Source organism: Condylura cristata, unplaced genomic scaffold (assembly GCF_000260355.1).
Source record: "Condylura cristata isolate star-nosed mole 26May11 unplaced genomic scaffold, ConCri1.0 scaffold00011, whole genome shotgun sequence".
Classification (NCBI taxonomy): Eukaryota; Metazoa; Chordata; class Mammalia; order Eulipotyphla; family Talpidae; genus Condylura; species Condylura cristata.
Genome location: NW_004567112.1, coordinates 10,782,428 through 10,806,547, shown reverse-complemented (window position 1 = coordinate 10,806,547; position 24,120 = coordinate 10,782,428). Strand labels below are relative to the sequence as shown.

Genomic DNA, 24,120 nt, shown 5'->3' with positions numbered 1-24,120 from the left:
TTTTTTTTTTTAAGAGTCATTATCCTTCAGTGCTGCCCCTGAAATATTTATGGATGACATGATAGTATGGCAGGGATTCGCTTTGAAGGCACCCAGAGGTGGGCGAGCCGAGAGGGGCGAGAAGAGCAAAGCATCCTGGGCTGTTGGCAGCCGGAGATGAAGGAGCGTGGGTCTTTGTTAGACTAATGCTCGCTTCTGTGTGTGTTTCAGATTTCCCATGATGGACAGGAATTACTTTATAAAAAAAAAAAAAGTGTACTTCATTAAGCACACTCCCAGCACAGCCGTGGCAGCTGGGCCGAGGTGCCTCCTGCCTCCCCTGGAGTCCCGGGTCCTAGCCGGGCTGTGCGAGACACAGTCCTCCATCCTCACCTGCTGTGGGTCAGTGTCCATGTGGCTTCCTTGGGGACATTCTCCAGAGAGCCTCGGGAACTGCCCCACCCTCCACCAGGGCTCCATGTCTATCTCTTCTCCCAAAAGCTTTGTCACTCCAGTCAGCCCAGGTGAGTGCACCCTCCAGTTACCCTGCCGGGGCCACCTCAGCACACCAACCAGCCTTATGTCGCGATGGCCGTGGAGTGGCCCAGGCCCCTCGGGAACCCGAGCTGTCCTTGACCCAGCTTGCAGTGACCGCTTTCTGTCTGACCGACTGAATAAACGAACTCTAAGTCCCTTAGCCATTTTGCAGGAAGAACTCTGGAGGTCAGGATGCAGCCATCTACCTTCCAAGCCTTGCTCCCCTGTTTTGCTGTGTGGCCTGGGTAGACCAGCAACCTCTGGAGTGTCCTTCTCCTACTCTATAAAGTCACACTCACAGGCGGGGGAGCCAGGCCTGTGCCCACCACTCCTGGCTTCTGGTAACCCCGCACCCTCTCGCCTGGGGTTGAGAGCCGCACCAACACCCCGCCCATGGGGCTCCCGCAGCCATCATGGCTCCTGCAGCCATCACCTTTAAGGCCTCACTAGATCCACCTGCTGGCCTCCCACTGCGGAGACCCTCCACCTGTCCTGAGTTCTGCACAGGTTTTGCATGAGCCTCAGACTCTGGGCAGCTGAAATCACCTGCCAACAGCATTTAAAGCCAAGTATATGAACATTTCAGACAAGGCCATTACACAACTAACCCAATGAGGGATTATGTGCAGACAGGAGAAATGGCTGCTGGAGACCGGCACACACCAGAGTCTTCCAGCTGCCGGAACAGAGGCTGTTCCACGGGGAGAGGAAAATGTAGCCAGCCCAGCATGCCTAGAACCCACGCAGTTAAGGCAGGAAAACTGCACAGGACGCCGCTCAGCCCATACCCAAGTCAGCAGAGTTGGCCCTGGGACTCGCGCCAAGCCAGCCCGCTGCAGACCTTGCACTTGCAGCAGCTGGGGGTGCCCAAGTCCCGACACCCTGGGTCGCAAGCCCAGAATGGTCTGTCCTCCAGACTGCTTGGCTCCGTGGCCAAAGGCCACTTGGTTCCCAGGCCTAAGCGGCTCAGCGGGGAGGACTTGGAGCTGGGAGCAGAGTGGCCTCGTGGGGGTAGTTCCCTGGTCCATGCACAGCATCAGGCCCGGGGCTTCCAGGGCACCTGGCCGCTAGCTGCTCCTCCAGACCCCTCCATGTGCCCACCTCCTCCTGCTCTGCCCTGTCCTCGCCTGCTGTGCTCGCTGCTCGCTGGGCCCCCTCCTTCACTCAGTATCTCCAGCCTCTCAGCTGCTTCTGAACCTCATTCTGCAGGACCTATGGAGCCCCGTCTATACCGCCTTCTCACTCACTCATTGGCCCTAGAGGTGCCATCACCTCTGCGTAGAGGTGGTGGCAATTTGCAGGACCCAACACCCATTGAACACAGAGTTCCTGTGAGCTCCAGTGAGCGCAGGATCCAGCAAGGTGCCCACAGGCAGACCAGCCAGGACAGACGTACCACAGACAGGGCCTCCTTCCCAGGGAACTCGCGCCGTAGCTCTGGCGGAGCCTACACGCGACCAGCTCAGGGGGCACCTGGGATGCTCATCACAACAGCCCGAAGCTCCAGGGAACCAGCCAGAGGTTCCCACTCCCACGGGCTCTTTCCCACAAGGGTGGACCAGGAGCGGTCTGGGAGATAACCCAGGAACAGCAGCCACGTTGAGTAGCAAAGGGGGGCGGGGGGAAGTGGGGTGTTAGGCAGCAGTTTCAGGCACTATGGTATTTCCGAGGTCACTGGGATAACCCCCCAAACCTCTCCCGCTATCAGCTGCCTTTGAAGCCAGCGCCGGCCACTCCAGGCGCCACCGAAGGGTGCTGGCGCCCTCTAGTGGCTGGAAGGGTCACTGGTCTTAACGTGCCCCAACTGGGTCCCTCTGGGGGAACCTGTCCACCAGCGCCAGGCAGGGCAAGGCTGGACTTGCCTCCCACCCAGGTTCTACCCCTGCACAACGTGGCGATACCCCTCTTCCCACAGTTCTCGGACACGAGTTCGATGTTCTCCCTGCAGCAGCAGGGGGCCCACCCCATCTCCAGCACTGTCACGTCTTTATTCTTGATTTACCAAAACAAGGCCACCGGGAACATAATGATGAGTCAGACCCAGTCACTGGCTGCAGGTTCGGGTCCGTGCATCAAAGGTCAAACTAGGCAGCCGGCACACACTGCCCCCTCCGCCCACGGGGAGCGCCAGGGGCCTGCTTCCCGCCCTCGCCTCGGCCCGCCGCTCCCAGCCTCCCGCAGTGCTGCCTGGTTCTCATCCTGGAAACTGCTTGCATGGCTTCTTGCTGGGAGAAGACACCCCACCACCCCCAGTAACACTGTCCCTCAGCACCCCAATGTTCTGTCTGCTGCACGCTCAGTCCGTGTTTACTTACACCCCTTTACTCCTCTCTGGCCTGCTCGCCAACTCGAAGAGCAGCTGCACGCGGGCCGGCTGAGGCGTCCATGCCAGCAGCTGCTGCTGCGGGCCGCGCTGAAGGATGGCTGCAAGGAGAGGGCGCAGGCCCAGCCAGGAGAGAGGCCCTGAGGGGCAGGCCGAGGCGCCCCTCCCACGTGACCCCAGGGGCGGGTGGAAGCCCCCGAAGTCAGGACTGAGGCCGGGGAAGCGGTGTTGGAGGCTGGGTGGGGCAGGGACAGTGGTGTGAACAGAAAAGCTGCTGGAGCTGGACAGCAGAGGGCGGCAGGGGCCGGAGGTGGGCTGCCCTGAGGCAGCCCTGAGGACTGCACAACCCCGGGTGCACCCGCAGAGGCAAGGGGCCCACTGGAGACCCAGGCAGAGGTGGCTGGGCCTGGGGGGTCAGGGACGGGCTGCTGCAGGCGCCTCCTGCTGGCCTCCTTGTTCCAGCATGACGGGAAGAGGAGAGGGAGACAGCAGTCTGGAGCCGCTCAGAGCCCATCCCACCCTCCCAGGTCGTTACCCTCCCTCCCTCCCTCTCCTCCACTTGGAGGTTCTAGTCTGAGGGCTCGTTTGTGGCCAGGAGAAACACAGGTCCCCTGGGCAGGGCTGAGGCCCTGGCTTTTTCCCAGCTGGAAAAAGCCCTTGGTGAAGTTCTGGCGCCACCTAGTGGTCCGAACTGGACAGCGCAGCATGGCCACACCCTGCCCTGGTCCTGGAAAGTCGTGGTTCAGCAAAGGCAACTGCGCAATTTATCCAATTTATCCTGGCCATCAGCAAGACCTTGAGGGGACTGGGCAAGCGCCGAGCGAGGTCTGAGCAGGCGGCATCGTTTGCAGAGCGCCTGTGGTCCGCCCAGGCCAGGGAGTGTGTGGGCAGCCCGACCGTCAAAGCAGAGCATCCTGCTGAAAGTCTGAGTCAGCTGGAAAGGGACTGACCCTCAGCTGACCTATTGCTCGCCACGGGTTTATATGCCCGGCTCGGCAAACGCAGTGTGGATGGTCATGCTTCATCGTGTCTCCCATTCAGTGCGGGTGAGTCAACAGGAGGCTGGTAGTGAGCAAGGAGCTGGGCTTCGAACCCAGAGACTGTCGCCAGCTTCTGGACGCTGAATCACAGGCTCTAAGCACCTCGAGGTAGTTGAGTCACCACAAAACACTAACCCAGAGGCCCCAGATTCTCGAACCTCCCCCAAGTGTTCAAAACTAGCTGACTGGCAGCTGAGTGCCCAGCGCCCAGGACAGGTGGGAGCAGACTCGTCTGTGATTTGGGGTCATGCCCTTTTTTCACCAGTCAGAAGCCCAGCGCTGTGATGGGCCCACCCGTTGCACCGGTTCAGCCACCCAGCTGCTGTCTCCCAGACTGGACGTGGTCCTGGAAGCCCGGCCTGGTCTTGGGGGGGTAACGTAAAGCCCCATCTCTCTCCTCCCTCCCTCTTGGCTCAAAATGTGGAGACCCTGGGGGCAGCCACCCAGATTACCCTGGGAAAGAAGATCAAAGTGGAGTAAACTCAGTCAGTTCAGAAAGCAGGAGAGGGAAAGAGGGGCTTTGAGCCACGGGGGAGGGTGTCCCCTCTTTCAGATGGGGCACAGCCAGCGGTGCCTGCAAAGCTGTTTCTCAGCACTGGGCAGGGGAGCTCCATAAATGTCCTTTATTTCCTCCTGAATACGCAAATTTCCATGTTTACATGAAGACATGCGTTTAGTCCCACTCTCGATTTTGGGTAGCATCAAAACTGCAGATCCGGTGATTCCATGTCCCTGAACCCCTCTGAACCAGGGGACACTGGAGGGGGGTTGCCATCTAAATGACTGCTACTCATTACAACCGTCTCCCTGAGCAGAATGCAGGTCCAGCCTCACAGGTCTACCAAGACTTTAAACAAAGCTAACTAGCACGTTAGATTTTAGGACAATCTTCTGACATTGTAAACTTCGACTCCATTTCGAGTGACTCCTGTGCCCACCAGCTGAGTCTCGCCCTTCCTTCAGACCCACCTAAAGATGAACACCTTCATGGGTATCCCCTCACCCACCCAGCTCTCCCACAGCTCTTCTATATTGGCCAAGACCAAGGACACAGTATCAACAGGTCACTTTCTGTGGGGAAGGCCCTGTGTCCAGGTGACAGCGCCCCCGGGGGGCCATGCTCGACACTGACCCCGTCCGCTGCCTCTCACTAGATTATGTCCATGTTGGTGATTGATAACAGTTGCACTACCTGAACATTTACCACCCTGAATTCTAATCTCCCTAGTGACCGCTGTTGATCTTTTCCCGGGCAATTAACAAAGGGAAGGGCATTGTTTACACACCAGTCCCATCGCCATCTTTGAACAGGAATTAGGAATGCCAGGTCCTCTACAACTGTTCCACAGCCAGCTGACGCCTATAGGTAAGTCTTCCTTCTTCGTCTCTGAAGCACGAGTGTGTGATGTGCCTTTGCATTGAGGTCATGAATAGTCATGAGGACTAACTGCTCCTGAGACAGGAATTTGGCTTAGAGTCATTCTTGTGAGAGGGGATGCCAAGAAGCCCTGGGAAGGGACTGGCAAAGGGAGATGTGAAAAGGGCCAGGCCCAGAGGGGTGTGAATGAGCGAGCCACGTTGCGGCACTGAACTGGCACTTCAACTGGCACTAACTCCCTCTGGGGACCTTCTCATTTTTCCCTTGAGGAAAAGGAACCAGGCTGTTTATCTCTTAGTTCCTACCACTGCCCCCCATGGATTTAGAGTCAGTCTGAGGTGGTAGCTCCCCAACACTTCCAACATATGGGTGACCCCCAGGTGGTCCAGGAAATGTAGGTAGGTTGCTACAGAATCTTCCACAAGAACTTGGACTCAAGATAATCCAGTAGTTACAGGGCTGGTCTTTACAGTTGTTAAATGATTTTCAAGCACCCCCCCACAACTCAGTGAGGCTTCACAATACTCCTGTAACAGATGGGGGGGGGGACGCTATTACTTGCCCTTAATTACTCCCATTAATTTACAAATGGGAGAGATCCAGGTTTGGCCCAAAGTCATATAACCTGGGACAAACTCTAATTGGTATATTAGATGAGCTTCCTGTTACTGAAGACCATGGGGGTTTCCTTTCCATAGCAAAGCATGTCATCCTTTAAAATAATTTGTGATTTTCAAAGTGGACTTTCTTTCAGCCTTTCAGGAATCCATTTGGGGTTGGCTCCTGGCTCTGTGAGCCTGCATAGTCTGCTCGGCTACACCAACCCCGTATTTGGTACCCGCCACGTTCTGACTCCTCTGTGTCGTGAGACCCGATTGCCCTTTCTGACAATTGCTCTTTCAGTCTCAACATTTCATCTCTATTTGTGTAAAACTATTTCCAAGCACTGACAAAATTTTATTGTTCATAAAATTGAATTATAAGAGCAACTGTGGACATACCATTTAAGCTGACCCCGCTGGTTCAATAGATGAGAGCAGCACAATGAATTTTCATCAAGAATGACTTAGATGCAAGTTGTTGCCAATAAAAATCGTTTCATCCTGATCAAAGACAATGGCTGTGTTCCATTTCAGATATACTTTCCAATTTAATTCGCCTGTGTTGTGTCTAAAGTGAGAGGGGACTTCTATGGGGAAAAGCTAATGAGACTGGAAAGCTCCCAACCAGATTCTGTAAAAGTTCCCCATCCAGAGGGGGAAATGGACTTGGTGTGAAAAATGACTTTGCACATTAGCATCTGAGTTGCAGGGTGTGAAAGAACTCATTCCGTGTCGTCAACGGGAGGGAGAACCTCGACACCAAATGCAGGGCTCAAGACCGCATCCTGAGGGTAGGAAGCTGGGGTGAACTTCCACCTCCTTTTCCCACCCAACACACCATGGAAGACTTCAAAGCCTGCGTCGTGCTCAAAATGTCATCGTGACTCTGTTTCAATATTGGTTCTCTCTTCCAAACAAACCGTGAGGCCACCAGGGATGCTGGGGGTCTCCACTGAGTATTAGTGAAGCATGAAGTTGAAGATTAAGTTTAAAACGAGCCTGAAGGACACCAGCAATACTTGATGTATTACCCAAGCCTGGACTCTTCTGAGCCAAGGGGGTGCTATTAATAATTACGAAAGAACTGTTCGTGAATGAGGGTGCATGAGGATCTAGATGTTGGGTCATACCACCAATATACTAGGACCCAAGGAAGTTTATCTCCTCTGAAGTATGTCAGAACGTCTCTAGGTGGTACGCAAGGTGTTCAAAAGGGGATGAAACTAAAACCATGAACAGAGGACGAACACTGAGATTAGCCTTCAAAATTAGTAACTATAAAGTACAGAGTCCAGAGAGAGGCTGCAGAGAGGAGGGCCATGGGAGTCTGTGGGCTCACAGCAGGCTTGGCCCCCAAAGGGCACGGACGGATGGCCAGGTGAGTATCTGCCATCTGTTCCAGAACATACTCAAGAGCAAGCTGCACTTGAGCACTTTCCAAAGAGTCACAGATACAATGATCTGATACAAACTTCACGTAATTGTTCAAAAAGTACAGTGCTATTTTGTGAGCAACTATCAGGAACTAGTGGAAAAGCCTAACACAAGGACTGCTTTTATATGCTTAAATATAAAGATGACAGCAACATCACGTTTAAAGGACTCTTGCAGAAATCCAATGACGTCTCTGTGATATATTTCCTAAAGAGAGCAACAGCTAAAATATACACATCTGTATTTCTACATGCTTCTTCAGACTCAAAGAGTTCTAGAGCTTCAATAAAAGCAGGCACTATAGGTTCGTCGTTTCTGTTAGATTTCTTGTAAGCATGTTAGGGTCGCTTAGTACAATTTAATATAGTTCTACGTGAAGCCTAAAAGAAAATGTGTTTGTGTAATGGGTTATGTAGGGAATTCTCCACTTCAAATATAAGACATCCAGAATATATTCATTTTTTACTTTATTAAAACAAAACTATATTTCTGTGCTTCTTACAATACATTCACAGGCATAAAAGTCAATCAACATTTCCCCGTTCGCTCGTGAAATCACACAGTTATTTTACAGTACTTTGTGGTCATTCCCTGTAGGACAATCTACAGTTTCCTTGTACAATGGGCAAACAGTTTGACACCTTCCATCACAGCATTCCAGAGCTTTAGTCATTTCGGAAAAAAAGTGTCTTTCCAAAGCAATCATTAGCTTGTATTAAACTAAAATGCTAAGTGTCAAGTCTCAAGTTCCTAAAAAGAGTGTTTTAAAAACAGACTTACATCTAAATTAAGTCTTTTAAACCTCAGTGATAGGTCTTAAAGACTAGAACTATCTGTGGATAAAAATCTGCATTCGATTGTGCAATAGTTCCTTCTCAATCTGAATTTAAATCTCAGTGATTTACTTCAATTAATCCTTTTGTTAATTTTATTACTTTCAGTAAAAAAAAAAAAAAAAAAAGGCCAGGATCAGTGATGGCCAATCTCTCCAAAGGAGAGTTCTGACCACCTCCTGTGCTTATTGTTTCTAGAAGAGGAAATACACACCTCTTAAATGCAACAGTTGATCAGATGGATGCATGCAGATTCCTCCTCAGACAACGCACCAGTCCCGCCTCTTGCCCTCCACTGGCTATTGCTTGGTCTCCCTAAAGAGCGACCTACTGCAGTGCTTCCCAAGCTTTCCTGCAAGAGGCACTAGTGAGAGGTTCATCAGTGTCCGCACATCCTGGAAAGGTCCTGGAGTCACAATCAATTGGGAGATGCTGGCTTAGCACCCACGGGCCCTGAGCCCTTGCTGCACTGAGGATATTCTGAGTTTCTAGGAAAGCGGCTCCGTGGGTCAATGCGTTACCGGTAGTACTTGTTCTTCTGAACACCACAAACATCTCACAGTGTACTCACTCACACACAGCTACGGGGAACGCTGCTCCCCCTCGGGAGACCAGGGGTTCAGGGCCTGAGCTCACATTCACTACAAACCCTACTCTATTTTCTCCGCTCACCTTTGTGAGACTTAATAGATGTGAGAGGGAAGACTCAACTAGTACCTTCTCTGTTACAAGTTTACACAGTAGACATTAATTCTTTCCCTTTATTTTTCTGAAATATTTAAGAGAGGAAAAAATTACTTCCCCTCTTCAGAACTACTTAGGCCATTCTGCTTTTGAAAGAGTACAGCTTCATATTGCTTATTCTTGGGGTTTTTTATTTTTATTTTTTTACTTGACTCACAGTCTTCCCCTGGAGAACATGCATTTCAGTTTTTAGAGAAATGCAATAGAGTAAACTGTAATAAATTATTTACAAGCACCTAGTTTGTTTAATCTTACATGGAAGCCATTCGCTTTTGGAAAACAATGAGAATAAATCTTTTAGCAAATAGTGCTAGCTGGAAGCTTTATTGCAACGATGCATGTTTTTCAGTAATGAGGCACTGAAGGATGAGTTGTGCTAAAATGAACAAGGGTCAGCTTGTCTGGATGAGCATAACTTTGGTTGATATTTTTCTTCCTTAAAAAAGGTTTTCAAAGCACCAGTTAATTACAAAAAAGCATGCATACTTATTCTCACAGTGAGTTAAGTGGCAAGAGAGCTAGTGAATCATACATTGCATTCCCCCAAAGCAACTGATTAGATTTCTAGAAAACAGAACTGGAAGAGAAGATAAAGCCAGAGTAGCCATTTTGCCCCAGCTGGGCGGGGCAGCGGCAGCGGCAGCGGCAGCTCTCAACAGAAGTCACCGGCGGGACAGCAGATTGCTGGGAAGTCAGGCCTACTTGACTTTCCAGCTGACTACAAGAGAGTTTAAGTAATCTCTCTCTTAGAGGATGAATAAAAGAGGCGCATAAAATGCTTGCCCAATAAGAAGCACCCAAGGGCATGCAAAAGCCCTCCGGTTACCCCAGCCGGCTGGGCTCTATCAAGGAGAAGCTTCTAGGCAGGTGAAGGCCCTCTGCCCCAGTGCGAGGCAGTGCTGCGCGGCTGGGCGGGGCGAGTCCCAGAGACCACCACAGCACGTGCTGTTGCCAGCCGCTGCGAGCGAGACATTCAGACCATGTCAACACTTGTCAGACCTTCCTCTCCCAGGACACAGAACATTCGTGAGATACTAGTAGTGTGAAAAACCCAAGCGTATGAAGGTACAAACATAATTCTCAGTACTTTCTATTAAAGACGATATGCAATATTTACCAGGGAAAAAATCCTTATTTCATAATAACATGGAGAGAAGGAATAATAAACAGTTAGAAAATGTTTTAATATCACATGATCTTTAAGAAATCACCCTCATGACTACAATTAACTAACAATTATGCTCCCTGTTCACAAAAAGGCACCTAACCATTAGGAACAATTTTTCATAATTATTAGCCACTGGGTGGCACTGGGGTTTAGACGTATAATTCATTACAATTTTTTTATAGAACCATGGTTTTTCCTCAAAGCTGAAAATTCCTAAGTGCCTCCACCCGGCCACCAGTCCGTGGGGCTGCCACACAGCCACAGGCTGGGGACTGCACAGCGCAGGCGCTGGCCAGCTGCCCGGACAGGGCACAGCACAGGCCCTGGCAGTGGGGCATGAGTGCCTGGCCAGCACCTGTAGCCAGAGCACTTCAGACCAGCGCAGCCTATTGGACGGCCCGGTCCACTCAGGGCAAGTGCCCTTCGGTTGGAGGCGCTCCAAGAACAGCCTGGGCCTGGTGGCAGGCACCTGGGGGCGGGAGGGGTGCAGACATAAAACAGGAGTTGCCCCTAAATACTTGCTGGTCATTTAAAACTCAATGGCACATATTTATAGAGCGAGAATTTCCAAGTTAGCTCTCTGGCCAAGGTGACCTTGCATTCTGCCAGCCAGATGTACTTCCTGCTGGTAGCTGCCCACGTCTCTACTCCTGCCCCACGCCAGCCAATGTTTCCTGTGCGCCGGCCTTGTTAAAACACTTTCGTAACCCGACAGCGGACGACAGCTCAGGGCTGTGTGGGACGACGCCACTCAGCCCAACATTTGTAAAGCACTGTGGCATGAACGACTTTGCTGTTATGAAATTAGTGATGACTGACAAGATAAAACTGGGGGGTAGGACGGGGGGAGAACAGTGTATGATGACTCAGTTCTTTTTAAAGGAAGTTTTAAACATTAATCAGGAAATACACTGATGAATTACTGACAGCATTTAGTACCCTACACAGGATTCAGTCCTATAAGACAACTACACTTTTGTTTCCATCACAGTAATTAGTCCTTTATGGTTGCATTTAAAATTTGAGTCTTTAATGAACTCCAAAATAATTTTTTGAAATTTCATTCTGTCATCTACTACTATGATTGCAAATGGCAGCCGAGGGGCCCCGAAGTGTTATCTGTAGGCTACCGTGTCATCAAAGAGCTGGGATGATCACAGATCCACAGAGGGGTGAAGGCACTTGTCTTCCAGGAGGTCACATCAGGTCAGCTTGTCTGACCCCAAGACGGCACCTTCATCTCTCAAGCCAGAGGCTGGCGCCTACGAGGGACTCATCCTGCCCTCACTTGCCTGCGGTGCCGGAGCTCCCTACAGCACCACGAAACTCAGAATATACTCCAGGAGCTTCTGCCGGTTGCACTGAGGTAGAAAAGTGCTGCTGAGTTCTAAAACAGACACTCTCTTTTGTTTGGTCTCTTTGAAAACCTACAGAGAAAGTTTAGATTAAATTATAAACAAAAAACAAGACATTTTTGTTGCCAACCCAACCTATGCCCAGACCCGCTGGAAAGAAGGACAGAGACCACATTCTGGCCTCTGTGAAGGGCATGTGGGTGTGCAGGCGTGGGTGGGGAGGCCCGTGAGGCAGGGAGGGTAAGCAGGTGTTTTTTGGGGTAGAGCTCAAACAGTGTTACACTTGAAACTCGATGTTGGAATAAAGCACAAATAGCCCCTTACAAAGGCCCCTACAATAGCTCACACAAACATTTACACTATAAAAACGGAAACTTACCCCAATGTCCTTAAACATTTTCACAGCATTCTTCACAAGACAATAGGTGGCACTCTCAGCTGTAAAGACAGAGTGAAACCCTGTCAAATATTTTTAGGTCCAGAAAAACCCCCAGCCCCACAGCCACTGAGTGAGGGAAGCGTGGGAGAAGGCTGGCTGAGTCTGCCGGCTGGGCTGAGCTCCCCTCCCGTGGCTGGTGGCCTGTGAGGGCACTAATGATGTGCTGTTTCTGTAAACCCATTTGTCATCTAATGAATAAAGGAAGAGCAAGAGAGAGGGACAAGAAGAAAGAGGTAAAAAAGGAGGGATGAAGAGGAGGGAAGACAAGATAAAGAGGCAGGGAACATTTGAAAATATCCACACACTGGCTCAGATGAGACACTGTGTAGACGATCTGGTCAACGGCACAGTGAGGTCCAGATGATTCCCACACAGATCCAGAGGTCGGGGGAGAAGAGTTCTAAACCCAGGGTTGCCCATTAACTAGCCACGTGACCTGGGGCAGCTTCCTCATCTACACAGTGAGTTGACGCCATCTCTAGGCACACATCCGGACAGGTGGGCTTAGGGAGGAGGAAAGATTTAGATAGATAGTTCTGGAACCCCTTCCAGTTCTAAAAATTACTGATTTGCAGTGGTTTCAGCTCCAAGCCTGAACTGTCTAAAATGCTACTTGTTACCCCACTCACCCCTGTACTACAGACAATATTCAGTGCTGCCTAGGGGTTCACTGAATCACACTGCTGGCAGTACCCAGTGCCCCTGCACACCACTTAGGAAGCATCTGGAAGCACCTGCTAGAGCCGACAGACCCATACCCTGTGCCATGCAGTTCTGGCCCCAATGTTAAAAGCTGCACAGGCTTGCCCAAAACACATTCAGCCAGCCCATGAAGGTGCTGTTCACAGTAGTTCTAAACATAAACGCCCAAATGAAAAAGCCAGACATTAAGAGTCAGTAACTACATCACTAACCTTATGGAAAATACCAAAACAGTAACAGCAGTAGCCTATGGATTAGAGGTCAGGATAATTATGCCTCCCCCCACCCTACTCGTCTACAATTAGCAGATCCCATGATCAAAGAATGTTACTTTGAAAATAAGCCAAAGCCATACGCACCATACACCGCAACGCTCCTTTCTGTTCTGGTTATCAGGTATTTGTGCAGCTTCTGCAGATACTCAGGCTCCGGAACGGGACCACTGAAGTTGTGCATGAAGATGGCAGCAGAGCTATAGGCCTCCAGCAACGGCCCAAGGAGCCTCTGCAGGAAGGTGATGAACTGCTGGTGTTCCTTGGACTGGCTCACCTGGAGGGCAAGAGTGGGAGCTGAAGCCTCGGCGAAGGCGAAGAGACAGAGAAAAGAAGCGGCCCTGGAGGACTGCCTCCCAGAGCCAAGCACGAGAAGACGGCCCCTCTCGTCACCACCATGGAGAAGCAGTACCCTGGGAACCACCACTACGCCGCAGACATATCCTCTATTGTTAGCGCTCACTTCCAAGGGAGAGCTGCCTGGAAATGGCCATACGTGAATGATGCGATGATGATGTCATTCCTGAGAATAGCTGAGCCTGAGGCTGGATCCCCAGGATTTGAGACCCAGGCTCCACAGTCACGTGAGCAAAAGGCCACACGGGACCACCAAGAGCATCTCAGTCCTTGCCAGTCCCCTCTGTCACTCCCTGGCTCACCCTGCAGCCCGCTGTGGCACAGGGGAAGGATGGCGCTAGTGGTGGGGTGCTCCATGGCAGGGGGCTCTCACTGCCCCACCTACAACACACACTTTCAATTAAGTCCCTGAAGAGCGTAGATCACTGTCCCACCTGAAACTGTGATACGGAGAAACTTCTCAACGTCACTTAGGATCTCCAGAAGCTGTGTGCTCCTGAGTCTGTGTGCACGTGTAAACTAAGAGCTTATCGCACTCCAAAAACAGTAATCCACTTAGGGGACTGGACAAAAGATGGATCATTATCACTAATTGTTAAAGCTACAAATTAGACAAAATTGATCTTCTCAATTAAGAACAGTTTATCTTTTAAAACCCCCAATTTTCTCCTGTGATAGGATTTAACTGAAGGCAAAGAGCTTGATCCATAAAATTTGAGGAGGGAGACCAAGACTGAGTGACTCAAAGAGCAACCAGAATAGTGAAGGCTTCACACCTGGGGATGGTTCTGCCTTGCTGGGGGCTGGTGGGACAAACACACTCCTCTTCAGGTGAGCAGGGGCACACCTGTGCACTTTGATGAGATGGGCACAAAAGTATTGTCCACGAGATCCCCTGGTGGGATTTTCACTCATTTCCTGTCCCATTCACCTCTACCCAAACTGGACACTTCAAGGTGGCAATTCAATTACAACAGAAAGTACCACAGCCAATTTGTGGGTACTTCTGATATAAGCCACCAGTCTCCATCTATAAGAATCTCATCAATTAGAGGCAACATAAACCTCAACCCATCACTGTAATGTCCACCAGAATTCTTCACCAAAGTACCTTCAGAAAGCAATCTCGCTGCTCCTCACCAAAATCACTGTCTTCATCTTCTTCATCACTTCTCCAAGATAGAGGTTCTGGAAGCTTCTTGTCCCACTGCTGTTCAGCAACGCCAGGACTGATATCTTCCTGTTCATCTTGCTGTGACAAGGAGATGACCAATAGTCAGCACGCACAGCCCAGCTGGACCCCAGGCCAAGCAACTCGCCCCCCCCACCCCCCCACAGAGTCTGCTGTGTTTGGCCTTTCCCACTGACTCTAGGAAGACAGTGAGAGAGGATAGAGCTCAAATAAAAATAATGTCACCACTTCGGAATTGATGTCTACTTTCCTAGGCCATATTCTCTATACCAAATATTCCAAAATTAAAATCTCAAAAAAGTGCACGTGCACAATCTGTAAGCACCCTGAACCCTGATTAGCAAACATCTCATTTTAGAATGCGAACCTCCAGATGTCATGGAATCAAGTCAAGATATGTTCCAGGCAACCTCTGTTGCAGAAAAGTAGCCAACATTTTAAACAATACCAGAAGACATTTATTCTCCCTTCTTTTCTCTTTTCTTCATCTGGACTTAACCATCAAATGCAATTACTGGTTAAAATTACTGGTACAACAGACAAGGAAGTGAAGAACAAGAATTTAAATAAAGGCAATAAAAGAAAACTACTTCTCTTACCTCAGCCACTGTGAGAATGCCATACTGGATAAACCTTCCTACAGCTTCATGGCAAACTTGGTAAAATGTCTGGCAGGGCTGAAAAAAAAGGCAACTAGATTTGAAAGGTTCTGTCCGTGACATCCTTTTTGAAAGGCAGAAAGCAGAACCCGAGGTAGCTGCTAGAACACCGACCACCCTCCACTGGGCAAGACCTGATGTTTCCAGGCCCTCTAAGCTTTTCCGTGAGACCGAAGCCTGCGAAGAGACTTCAAGTCACCACCCAACTCTGGTTTCCTTTTCAAGGGCGCTTCTGAGCTCAGCTCTCTCCCCAGAATGGGCTGCTTCTCTGCAAAAGCTCTCTTACAGCAACTGTATGCAGAAGTGGTAGGTGAGGGAACACGGTACTCAAATAACTCAAAAAAGTCCAGGGAAAGGACACAGGTTGATCTAGGAAGACTTATCCCATTCACCCTGCCCCCAAGATCCATGCAAAATAAACCCCAAAAGGGCCACCAGCATATCATACACAAAGAACATGGTGGAAGAGGGCTGTTTTCCTAACACATCTGCTCATAATGTCTCGGAAGAAAAAAATTAGACTTCAAATAAAATATGAGTCTATATGCTGATGATTTTGAGGAAAGACCTTTCTGCTGTTCTATGCATATATTACAGCATCATAAGCATCTGAAAATGATTAGAAATAATATAAATGCTCATGGTACTGCTAAGCTTTAGTTTCTCCACTTGCAAAGCTACAAGAGGCTGAGCAGACATTTTTTTTGACATTTTAATATTTTTTATTGAGTGGACATGGTTTTATTTTCTAGATACATTCTTAGTTGGACTATCATTATTTTACATCCTTGCCCACTTTTCTCAGTAAAGAATTTCTCCCCTCAGGTGTGGTCACCATAGTTCTCCCAACACCAAATCATTCATAATCCTCCAGCATAGTTCATTGTGTTCACCATCCCCCCCTTTTTCTCCTCTCTCTCTAGATATGTCAAATCTATGATCAACTTCCAAGGATTGGTGTTAAGGTCAGTCTTTGTCTCATTCTCTTTGTTTTCTCTATAACCCACACATAAGTGAAACCAGCCAGCAGACCATCTTTCAGACTGCTCCTGACTATGACTTGGGCTGACCACTCACAAGTGGGCACATTGGTCACATACACACGGGACCCTGCGCCTCAGGCTGAGGCACGTGCTCAGCTTCTTTGGCTCCTACTGCTGAGAACTCTGAGTCATCTGTCCTACCCCCCTCACAGCTGCAAGAAGGGTTCCTTGGGGCAGTGACCCCTGACAGCTACCAAGACAATGAATGACATCAGTTTGGGGGTCATGGAGTCAAGGTCAAAAGTAAGCTTCAATAATGGACCAAAAGTCCCCAGGAGGAAAGCAAAGGAGGTTTATGTTTTCACAGAAGAGCTCAGAAAAGGCAGGCAGGGGACACTAGAAGTCGCACTTACGAGAGACACGGTGCCTTCATGAGAGAGCAGGTAGCACAGACTGGCTGCTTTCCGCACCAGCTGCTCCTGGCTGATCAAGTTGGGGGACAGAGAAGCAGGCCCTCCTGGGCCCCTCTTGTTCTGAACTGCATAGAGGCTGCAGGCTGAGGGGAAAAAGCAGCAGTGAAGCCAGCAGCGCCAAGAAAACTTCAGCTAGCTCAAATAACCCAAGTGGCCGTGCCAGGTGAGAGTACTCCAAATGTAAAACCCAGTAACATGCTTTTACTGCAAAAATTTAAGTAAATCCCCTCAGCGTTTACTTTTTGTGATTCCCTATGATCCCAACATCATCCAGTGCCTTTCCTAGGAACTTCAGGCCCCTCTGCTTTCCCCCATGGTTTCCTTCATCCCAATGCACCCCTCCATGCATGTTACCGCTACGTGACTGTTTCATTTCACTTAGATTTTCAGCTCCGGGACAGCAAGACAATTTCTACCTTAACATACAGATAATATTATCATACAGAAACTCAGGAGCTACTTGTGGAATAAATGTAAAAGCAAGCTATGGCAATTTATATTTTCATTTGGAAAGCTAAAAATATAGCAACACATTCCCTCCAACAAACTGAAGCAGGCACCATTAAGTGGTTTAGATCCTCCATTTTCCATGAAAACACTTCAAGGTCTGACATACCTATGATGGCCTCCATGATAAAAACATGGAGCACCCCGTTGCTGTAGAAATTGAGCTCAAAGACTGACGGGACTGTTGTGCTGGGAGTGATGAAGAATTCGTCGTTCCTGCTGGTATGGGTGATGGTGACGCAGTTCCCCAGCAGCTGGATGGCGTGCATGACCACATCCTCGGAATTTCCTGAGAAGCCCAGGTCAAAGTCACGAGCCAGGACTTCCTCCTTCATCACAAAGAAGTCCTCTACCAATGTGGAAAGATCAATTCCCTAGAGAAGAGACAAATGCTCTCATGACAACAGAAAGCCTACTCCCCAAGAGGCTACAATGCCATCCCAAGGATTTCCCTCCTTGTCTTGGCGTCCTGCAGCTTGCGTTCAGCACAGGAGCAGGGTCAGCACGCCAGTGCAGGGCAAGTCACCAAACTGGCTAAAGAGCTGAGCCCCAGGAGGGGGACACAGTCCACATGCCAGAGAACATTCTAGTCACAACACATGGATATGAGCACAGAAGATCACAAAGGGAAGCAGCCATCTGAAAGTAAGAAGTGCTATTTTTTAGCAAGAATTGCTCTCATTTAAAATATTGATCTGACAAAAGTTTATTTCATACATATATACAATATATGTGTATAGACATGACGTCTGGGACTGAGAACAGGAGTGAATCACAGGTGGCCTCTCCCATCACTGCCCTTATAGCTTCTAAGCAGATGAATCAAGGATGCTACATCCAAATCAAATTGCTTGGAAACCGTGCAGAATACGTAGCACATATCAGCGAAATATGCCTCATTTCCATGAAATGTTTTACTCAAAGAACGTCTTATTACTTATATACTGCTTACTATGTGTGTGTGCATATATATTTATACATACATATGTCTACTGTCTTATTATATTATATCCAGTAAACAGCCTCTGAGTCTCCTGCATCAAGTTTGTAAGCTCCTGTGGGAAAGGTAATTAACTTCCTTTACCGTCTGTCTCGCTGCACAAGTCGAGAGAGGCATTTGAGTAAGTGTTGGAAGCAGCCAAAGTGCTCGCGCGCCTTCTGTGAGCGCAGGTGGCTCTGTGCGGAGACGTACCTGCCTGTGTCTGTAGAGGAGCAGGCAGGCCACGATGTGCGTCGACATGATGGCACAAGATTTGCTAGCAGCTGGAAGGCAAACACAAAGCTTTAGCTGCTCTCGCTCTCTAATACAGCCGAGACTTTCAAAGCAGCCAGTCTTACACAGAACTATTTAAAACTGTAAGGAGTCCTCTGCCACATTTTTCAGAACTTGCCTTTACTAAAAGGAAGTGGTAACGTTCCACAGTGTTCCTATTAGAGATCATTGTTGACTACATAACAGAATTCAGTTAGACAGGTCTGCCTTCAATTTAACAGATTTAGCGACTGAAAGACCAAGATCCCACGCGTGCATCTGGTCTAGGAATTCTGCGAGACATCCCATTTCTCAGTTTCTTGATTTGTTCCTGGCTCTACTTCATGCTTCGTGTGATCCTTCTCATATCAAAACAAAAATACAGGGTTGGTGATGAATTTGAAGTCAGCAAATCTGAGCTTCAATACTAATTCTACACTAATTTCATGACTTGGGGAAAATGACTTAACTCCTATGCATCTGCTTCCTCACTGGTGAAATGAAAATGCCACCTAATGCATTGGCTGCATAAAAATGACTTTCAACCAGCCTGGAGACAGGGAAGGAAGAGGCAGAAATACCTTTGAAAATGAGTACAGCCCACAACCCCACACCTAGAATTGAAGAAAATCATAACTACATAAACCAAATACAAGACTGTCCATAAAATAACCTGAAATATCTGAAATAAGGATACCATTTATGAGTGTTTGAGATGGCAATAAATTCATGAATAGTTTACTCGTAATTGATATTGTCTCCAGTATTCAAAACATATACTCGCCTCCTGCCCAACTATAACTATGCAGGTACCTCTCTTTCTTACTCCTTTTCCTAATAAGCCTATCCTTTAAAAACATAAAAAAAATAAAAATAAAAAGGAACTTTTACCATACTGACAGTCATTTAAAATATTTTTTACAAGCTTTAAAAACAATAATGAGTGCCTGTAAAAAAAAGTTACTAAACAGCAATATCCCTGGTTATTTGGGTATGGGGGGCTTTTGTTTTTATCCCCCAACTTTTGCACATTAAGGGTGTGTTATTTTAGCACCCAGATTTTTAGCAAGGAAGAAAAACAGTTAGATGTGCTCAAGGAAGACTACTCGCGTCCAACAAGCAGGGGCAGGAGCAGCTAGTGGAAGGAGCACAGCGAGCGACGAAACCCCTCTGCAGGGGTGCTAAGCCTCTGGCAGTATCGAGGTGCAAGGGCCATCAGGGGAGTTCACGTGGCTGAGAGCCCCCTGCCACGGGGTCCTAAGTAGCCCCTACGACATGCAACAAGGAACCTAATTCTGCATTCACCCTACTCCACCTTGGGTCACTTATTCTTGAATTATTTGTGTACAACTATCCCATGAGAAGAGTATTATAAGCTCTGAGTGCAGAAACATTCATTAGGCAACTTATATTTCCAAGAGATAAAGCAAAGATGTACACATAATAGCCACCCAATATTTGCCGGGCAAAAATAATCATGAGGTCAGAAGGAAAGGGACATACAATTATCAACCTAAATGTTGCATTATAAGTTAGTTCAAAGCATTAAATTCAATAGCAAAAGAAGCAACAAATCATTTTGACAATATTATTTTTTTAAGAAGTGCCAAGACCGGCCCTCCCTGGTGGCGCAGCGGGATAAAGCACTGCACTAAGAAGCTTAAGCCACTCCTGCATGAGTTCGATTCCCGCCTGCCTGGAGGAGATCCACATGGCGAGGCAGACCTCTCCTGACCCGCCCGCTGCTGCTCCCCTCAGCAGTGTGCTTCATTGATCTGCCTTTTCTGCTCCCCACTCTGTCTCTGGTGAAGCCTCTCACCCTCCGCATCTCTGGCCTGTACCCAGTTCTATATGAATAAATAAATAAATCTAAAAAAAAAAAAAAAAGTGCCAAGACCTACCAGATGTGCACTTGGGAATTCTAAGGCACTGTGCAAGCTATTATATTCAGTTATCTCAGGTCAACACAGTCTCGCGTCATTCCAAGTAACCTACCTGTCTCCATCTGTGTAGTAGATACTAAACCCCAACCTCAGCAGACTCCAAAGCCTGCATGACTTGCACGGTGCCACACCAAAGCTTCAGTGCAGAAGTGGGGCATTTGGTGTTTCACTTACTGAAGAGAATGTGCTCAGCCAGATTTGCAATCAGTCTTCTCCGGAAGGACTCATCAGCTGCATTTCTGGGCTCATTAACTGATGGGTCTGTTTCTTCAGCAGCAGCAGCATCATTGGGTCTAAAGAGTTGTTTTCTAATTAGCTTTGTACAAGCCCAGCTTTTTATAATGTAAACCACATGGGACCAAAGGTATAAATAAATTGCAACCTTAAAATGATTACATATTCTTTCTAACTTTAAACCACAAATAGGTTATTTCTATAGGTTGATGTCCTCCATAATACTTTTTATTATGTTTAACACATTCTCATGGCCAACACACTTGACTAGACAGTGTTGGTACCACTTCCAATAGTCACTGACAGAGGATTGCATAAAACAAATGCCTCATTTTAAACAATTCCCTAAAAGCTGACACTTGAAGGGTTTTTAATATTACAATTTTTTAAAGTAAAATTGTATTTGATTCTGGAAAATTCTTATACACTCCATTTACATACAATTAAGAATAATGTAAGCTACTACAAAAAGCATTCAAAAGCATAAATCAAAGGACCCCTACATGATTCACAAAAATCAGTAAGACTGTACTATGCAAATAATCAAAAACCTCTACACTAACATGAAAATATGTCATATTAATATCCTTTACCAGACTAAGAAAGATTATTCAAGTGAGAATGTGAAAACATGTGTGCTTTTCTACGTATCAGGATAAATAACCGATACTGAAAAACTGACCTTGAAGGAAGGATAGCTGGTAGTAATGCTTGTTCCAGAGACAGTGGAGCAGACACAGGCTTCTGACTTTGGCTTTCTAAATATTCCTGAAAAACGAACAAACAAGCCAATCAGTCCCACTTTTATAAACATATATATATAATATAATTTGACCTAACAAAAGTGAAAGGGAGTTGTTTATAAAATGTGTAGTGTTCAGAGGATGAAAAATAATTTCTAGATCTCAAGCTATCTGCAGAAGTCCAGAATCACTCAATGAATATTGTTTAGCATTAAATCTAAGAAGTGAATATGCAAAGAACAGGATGATGCTTGTACAAGTCATTCAAAAATTAGGGGGGAAAATTTTAATTTTTCCCATATTCAGGAAGTTATCCAACACTCCCTATGTTCTTAACAAGTGCTAATCGACACAATCACACTTTAAAAATAATAATAATATTCAAAAGAACTTCAATCTAAAAATAAACCCTGACAAGGCAAATAAACTGCAACAGGTTTAAACATTTTTTAAAATGGGGGAACATTAAGAAAGTGTAAGATCCTAAAAAATGAAAGCATTTAAGGCCAGAAAGCATTTAGCAGAGCTGCTAGAAACTTTTAAAATAAAACCAAGAAGCAGGACAGTGGACACAGAACCTCTGTTCATTAGCCGCAGGATCCCAACTCCTTACCCCTTTCTCTTTCTCCTTTGACAGCTCAAAAATCTTAGAAAATTAACATTATCAAGACCTCAAGCACAGCGCTTCAGCTCCTCTGAGAATGGCCTGCTCCCTGAGAATATCTGGGATCACATTCCACCCAGTAGGAAAGACTGCCATCCTAGGCTTTAGGAAGCAGATCTAAGACTTTCCTAACATTTTTAGACATAGTATACCAATATAAAGCAATATGAAAAATTCTCATGAATTAAAAAAGCAACAAATGTTGACACAGAATTCTCCCCAAAGACAGACGTTTGCTGTCCTTTGTCAAAAGACATACTTTGGTGAAAAACTTGGGAAATAACATACTCGTCATAACCTTCACTTTACAACAGAGGAAACTGAAGCCCCCAGTGACACAGAGAACAGGCAGAGGGTCAGTGCAGCAGCCCCGCCCCCACCTGAGCTGGGCCCACGGCTTCACACTCACCTTTAAGGAAAAAGGTTGTGCAAAATCCACTCTGACACACCCATAGTTTTTCCGTAACATCCTGACCACACCTCTAGCTACGCTCCAGAGGCTCTCATTCTTCTTGGGTTTTCCCTAAATTCCAATTTGAAAGAACATGATAAGAAGTAAAGCTAGTACATCTGCACACATTCTCTTATCCAAAGAATAAAACTGGTTAATTGTTTAAACGGAAACTGGAAGTTCTTCCTGGAAAATGCAACAAAGAATGAAGGAAAATAAGTATCCCTGACTGAGACCTGTCAAGATATGTTTAGCATTCAAAGATGCTAAAAAAGGTAATGGCATCATGAGGAAAGGTAATTTGGTCAAGACAAAAGAAAACACTTATCATTAATTCATTTAGTATGCTACATACTCCACAAGAATCAAATACAAACTAGTAGAGGAGAAGAATGACGACAACAGCCTAGGAAACGGTTCAGCATTTCTGAGATTAAAAAAAAAAAGATGTCAAAGCAATCGCTTATCCGGGTCTGATGAACACCAGAGTCCTAATACCTCACGCCAGAGGACTGAGCGCCAAAGTGAGCCCCCCATGGACTCACGGCTGGTCTTTCATTTAGAAGCATTTACTGAACAGCTAAGACTTGCAAGTCACAATGATGGCCACGTAATGGGCACCGGACTCAGAGCGGCTGAGCCACAGCCAGGGTGAGAGGCAGCTGCAGCTGCGTGGGGGGTCTCGTAATGAAGGCACAGCATGTAATTTAGTCCCCGACTGTCACATGATTTGTTTTCGGCATAGTAAGCCTGAAAGAAGTACCCTGACCAGAACTCCCACATTAAATAAGAGCAAGACGAATTCCTCCGAACTCACGCACTGCTGGTAAGGAGTGGAAAGCTCCTGAAAATCACTTTGGAAAACTCTTTGGCAGTATCTACAAGCTAAACATAGACGGACTTTGACCCACCAATTTCACTTCTAGGCACATACCCAACAAAATGCATACATATCACCATCAAATAGTCCATGGTGAAGGCATTCGTATCTCAAAATCACTTATCCTAACAACCAAAGAAGTCTTCTCCACAAGCGTCTTCTTACCAGCTGTTCGCCATTGTAGTGACCTTCAATGATGCGATCATAGGAGATTCCAACAGGTATTATCAAGATGTCTGGGATGGTATTGGTAGACAGAGTATCCACCACCACGGACAAAAGTCCTGCCCGAGCACAAGAGATCTTTCCACTTCTAGAGCGTGTTCCTTCCAGGAAAATCTCCAAGAACTGCTGCTGCCGAAGTAGTTCAACTATATGCTGTGATAAAAGGAGAAATGAAGACATGCACTCAATAGCACGCAACCTAGTATAAGCTCAGAAAATTAACTATCAAAAAGAAAAAACAGCCTTCTAACTTCACTGTTGACAGCTCCTTCAATATTACATTTTGGTGATAATAAAAATTAATCAAACCATACCCAAACAATAATCACTCAAATAATTAATTAGACAACAGTTTTTTTAAAAATCTGTCTTGTCTCTTTCTCCTCCCACAGTGACAACTTCCCACATCAGCCTTAAGGAAGATTGGAGTCACACATACCCCGTGGAGCAAAGCTCTGTAGAGAATATCTTTCCTTCCATCCGGTGTTTCATCTAGCCTCCGTCGTATGAAAAAGCCCCCGAGGTTATGGATCAGCGTACTATCAATTCAAGAATACATTAATTAGTTAATTTTTTTAATGCAAAAAGAATAAATTCCATGTTAATTTTTAAAAAATGTAAAAAGAATAAATTCAAATCATCTACCATCTAGATCTAAACCACATGTATTGTCTGAGTTGCTGACACTATGAACATTTTCCACAATCCACATATTGACACATTTCAGTCATTTAGATTATTTATCAGTTTT

General features: G+C 47.0%; 1 protein-coding gene across 2 annotated transcripts in view; it reads right to left on the bottom strand.

The window, feature by feature from the left end:
• Positions 1 to 11,052: 11,052 nt before the first annotated feature.
• GPAM (glycerol-3-phosphate acyltransferase, mitochondrial) overlaps positions 11,053 to 24,120 on the bottom strand; it is a 49,683-nt gene continuing 36,615 nt past the window's right edge. For both annotated transcript variants that reach the window (XM_012723875.1, XM_004680439.2), the window contains exons 9-21: positions 23,809 to 23,908; positions 23,310 to 23,522; positions 22,223 to 22,336; positions 21,089 to 21,174; positions 20,347 to 20,465; positions 18,170 to 18,240; positions 17,087 to 17,351; positions 16,411 to 16,553; positions 14,955 to 15,032; positions 14,275 to 14,415; positions 12,894 to 13,083; positions 11,773 to 11,831; positions 11,053 to 11,465 (exon numbers count right to left, since the gene is read on the bottom strand). In XM_012723875.1, the coding sequence (XP_012579329.1) occupies positions 11,349 to 11,465; positions 11,773 to 11,831; positions 12,894 to 13,083; positions 14,275 to 14,415; positions 14,955 to 15,032; positions 16,411 to 16,553; positions 17,087 to 17,351; positions 18,170 to 18,240; positions 20,347 to 20,465; positions 21,089 to 21,174; positions 22,223 to 22,336; positions 23,310 to 23,522; positions 23,809 to 23,908 (1,696 nt within the window). In that variant the 3' untranslated portion in view covers positions 11,053 to 11,348. The remainder of the gene's footprint in view (positions 11,466 to 11,772; positions 11,832 to 12,893; positions 13,084 to 14,274; positions 14,416 to 14,954; positions 15,033 to 16,410; positions 16,554 to 17,086; positions 17,352 to 18,169; positions 18,241 to 20,346; positions 20,466 to 21,088; positions 21,175 to 22,222; positions 22,337 to 23,309; positions 23,523 to 23,808; positions 23,909 to 24,120) is intronic.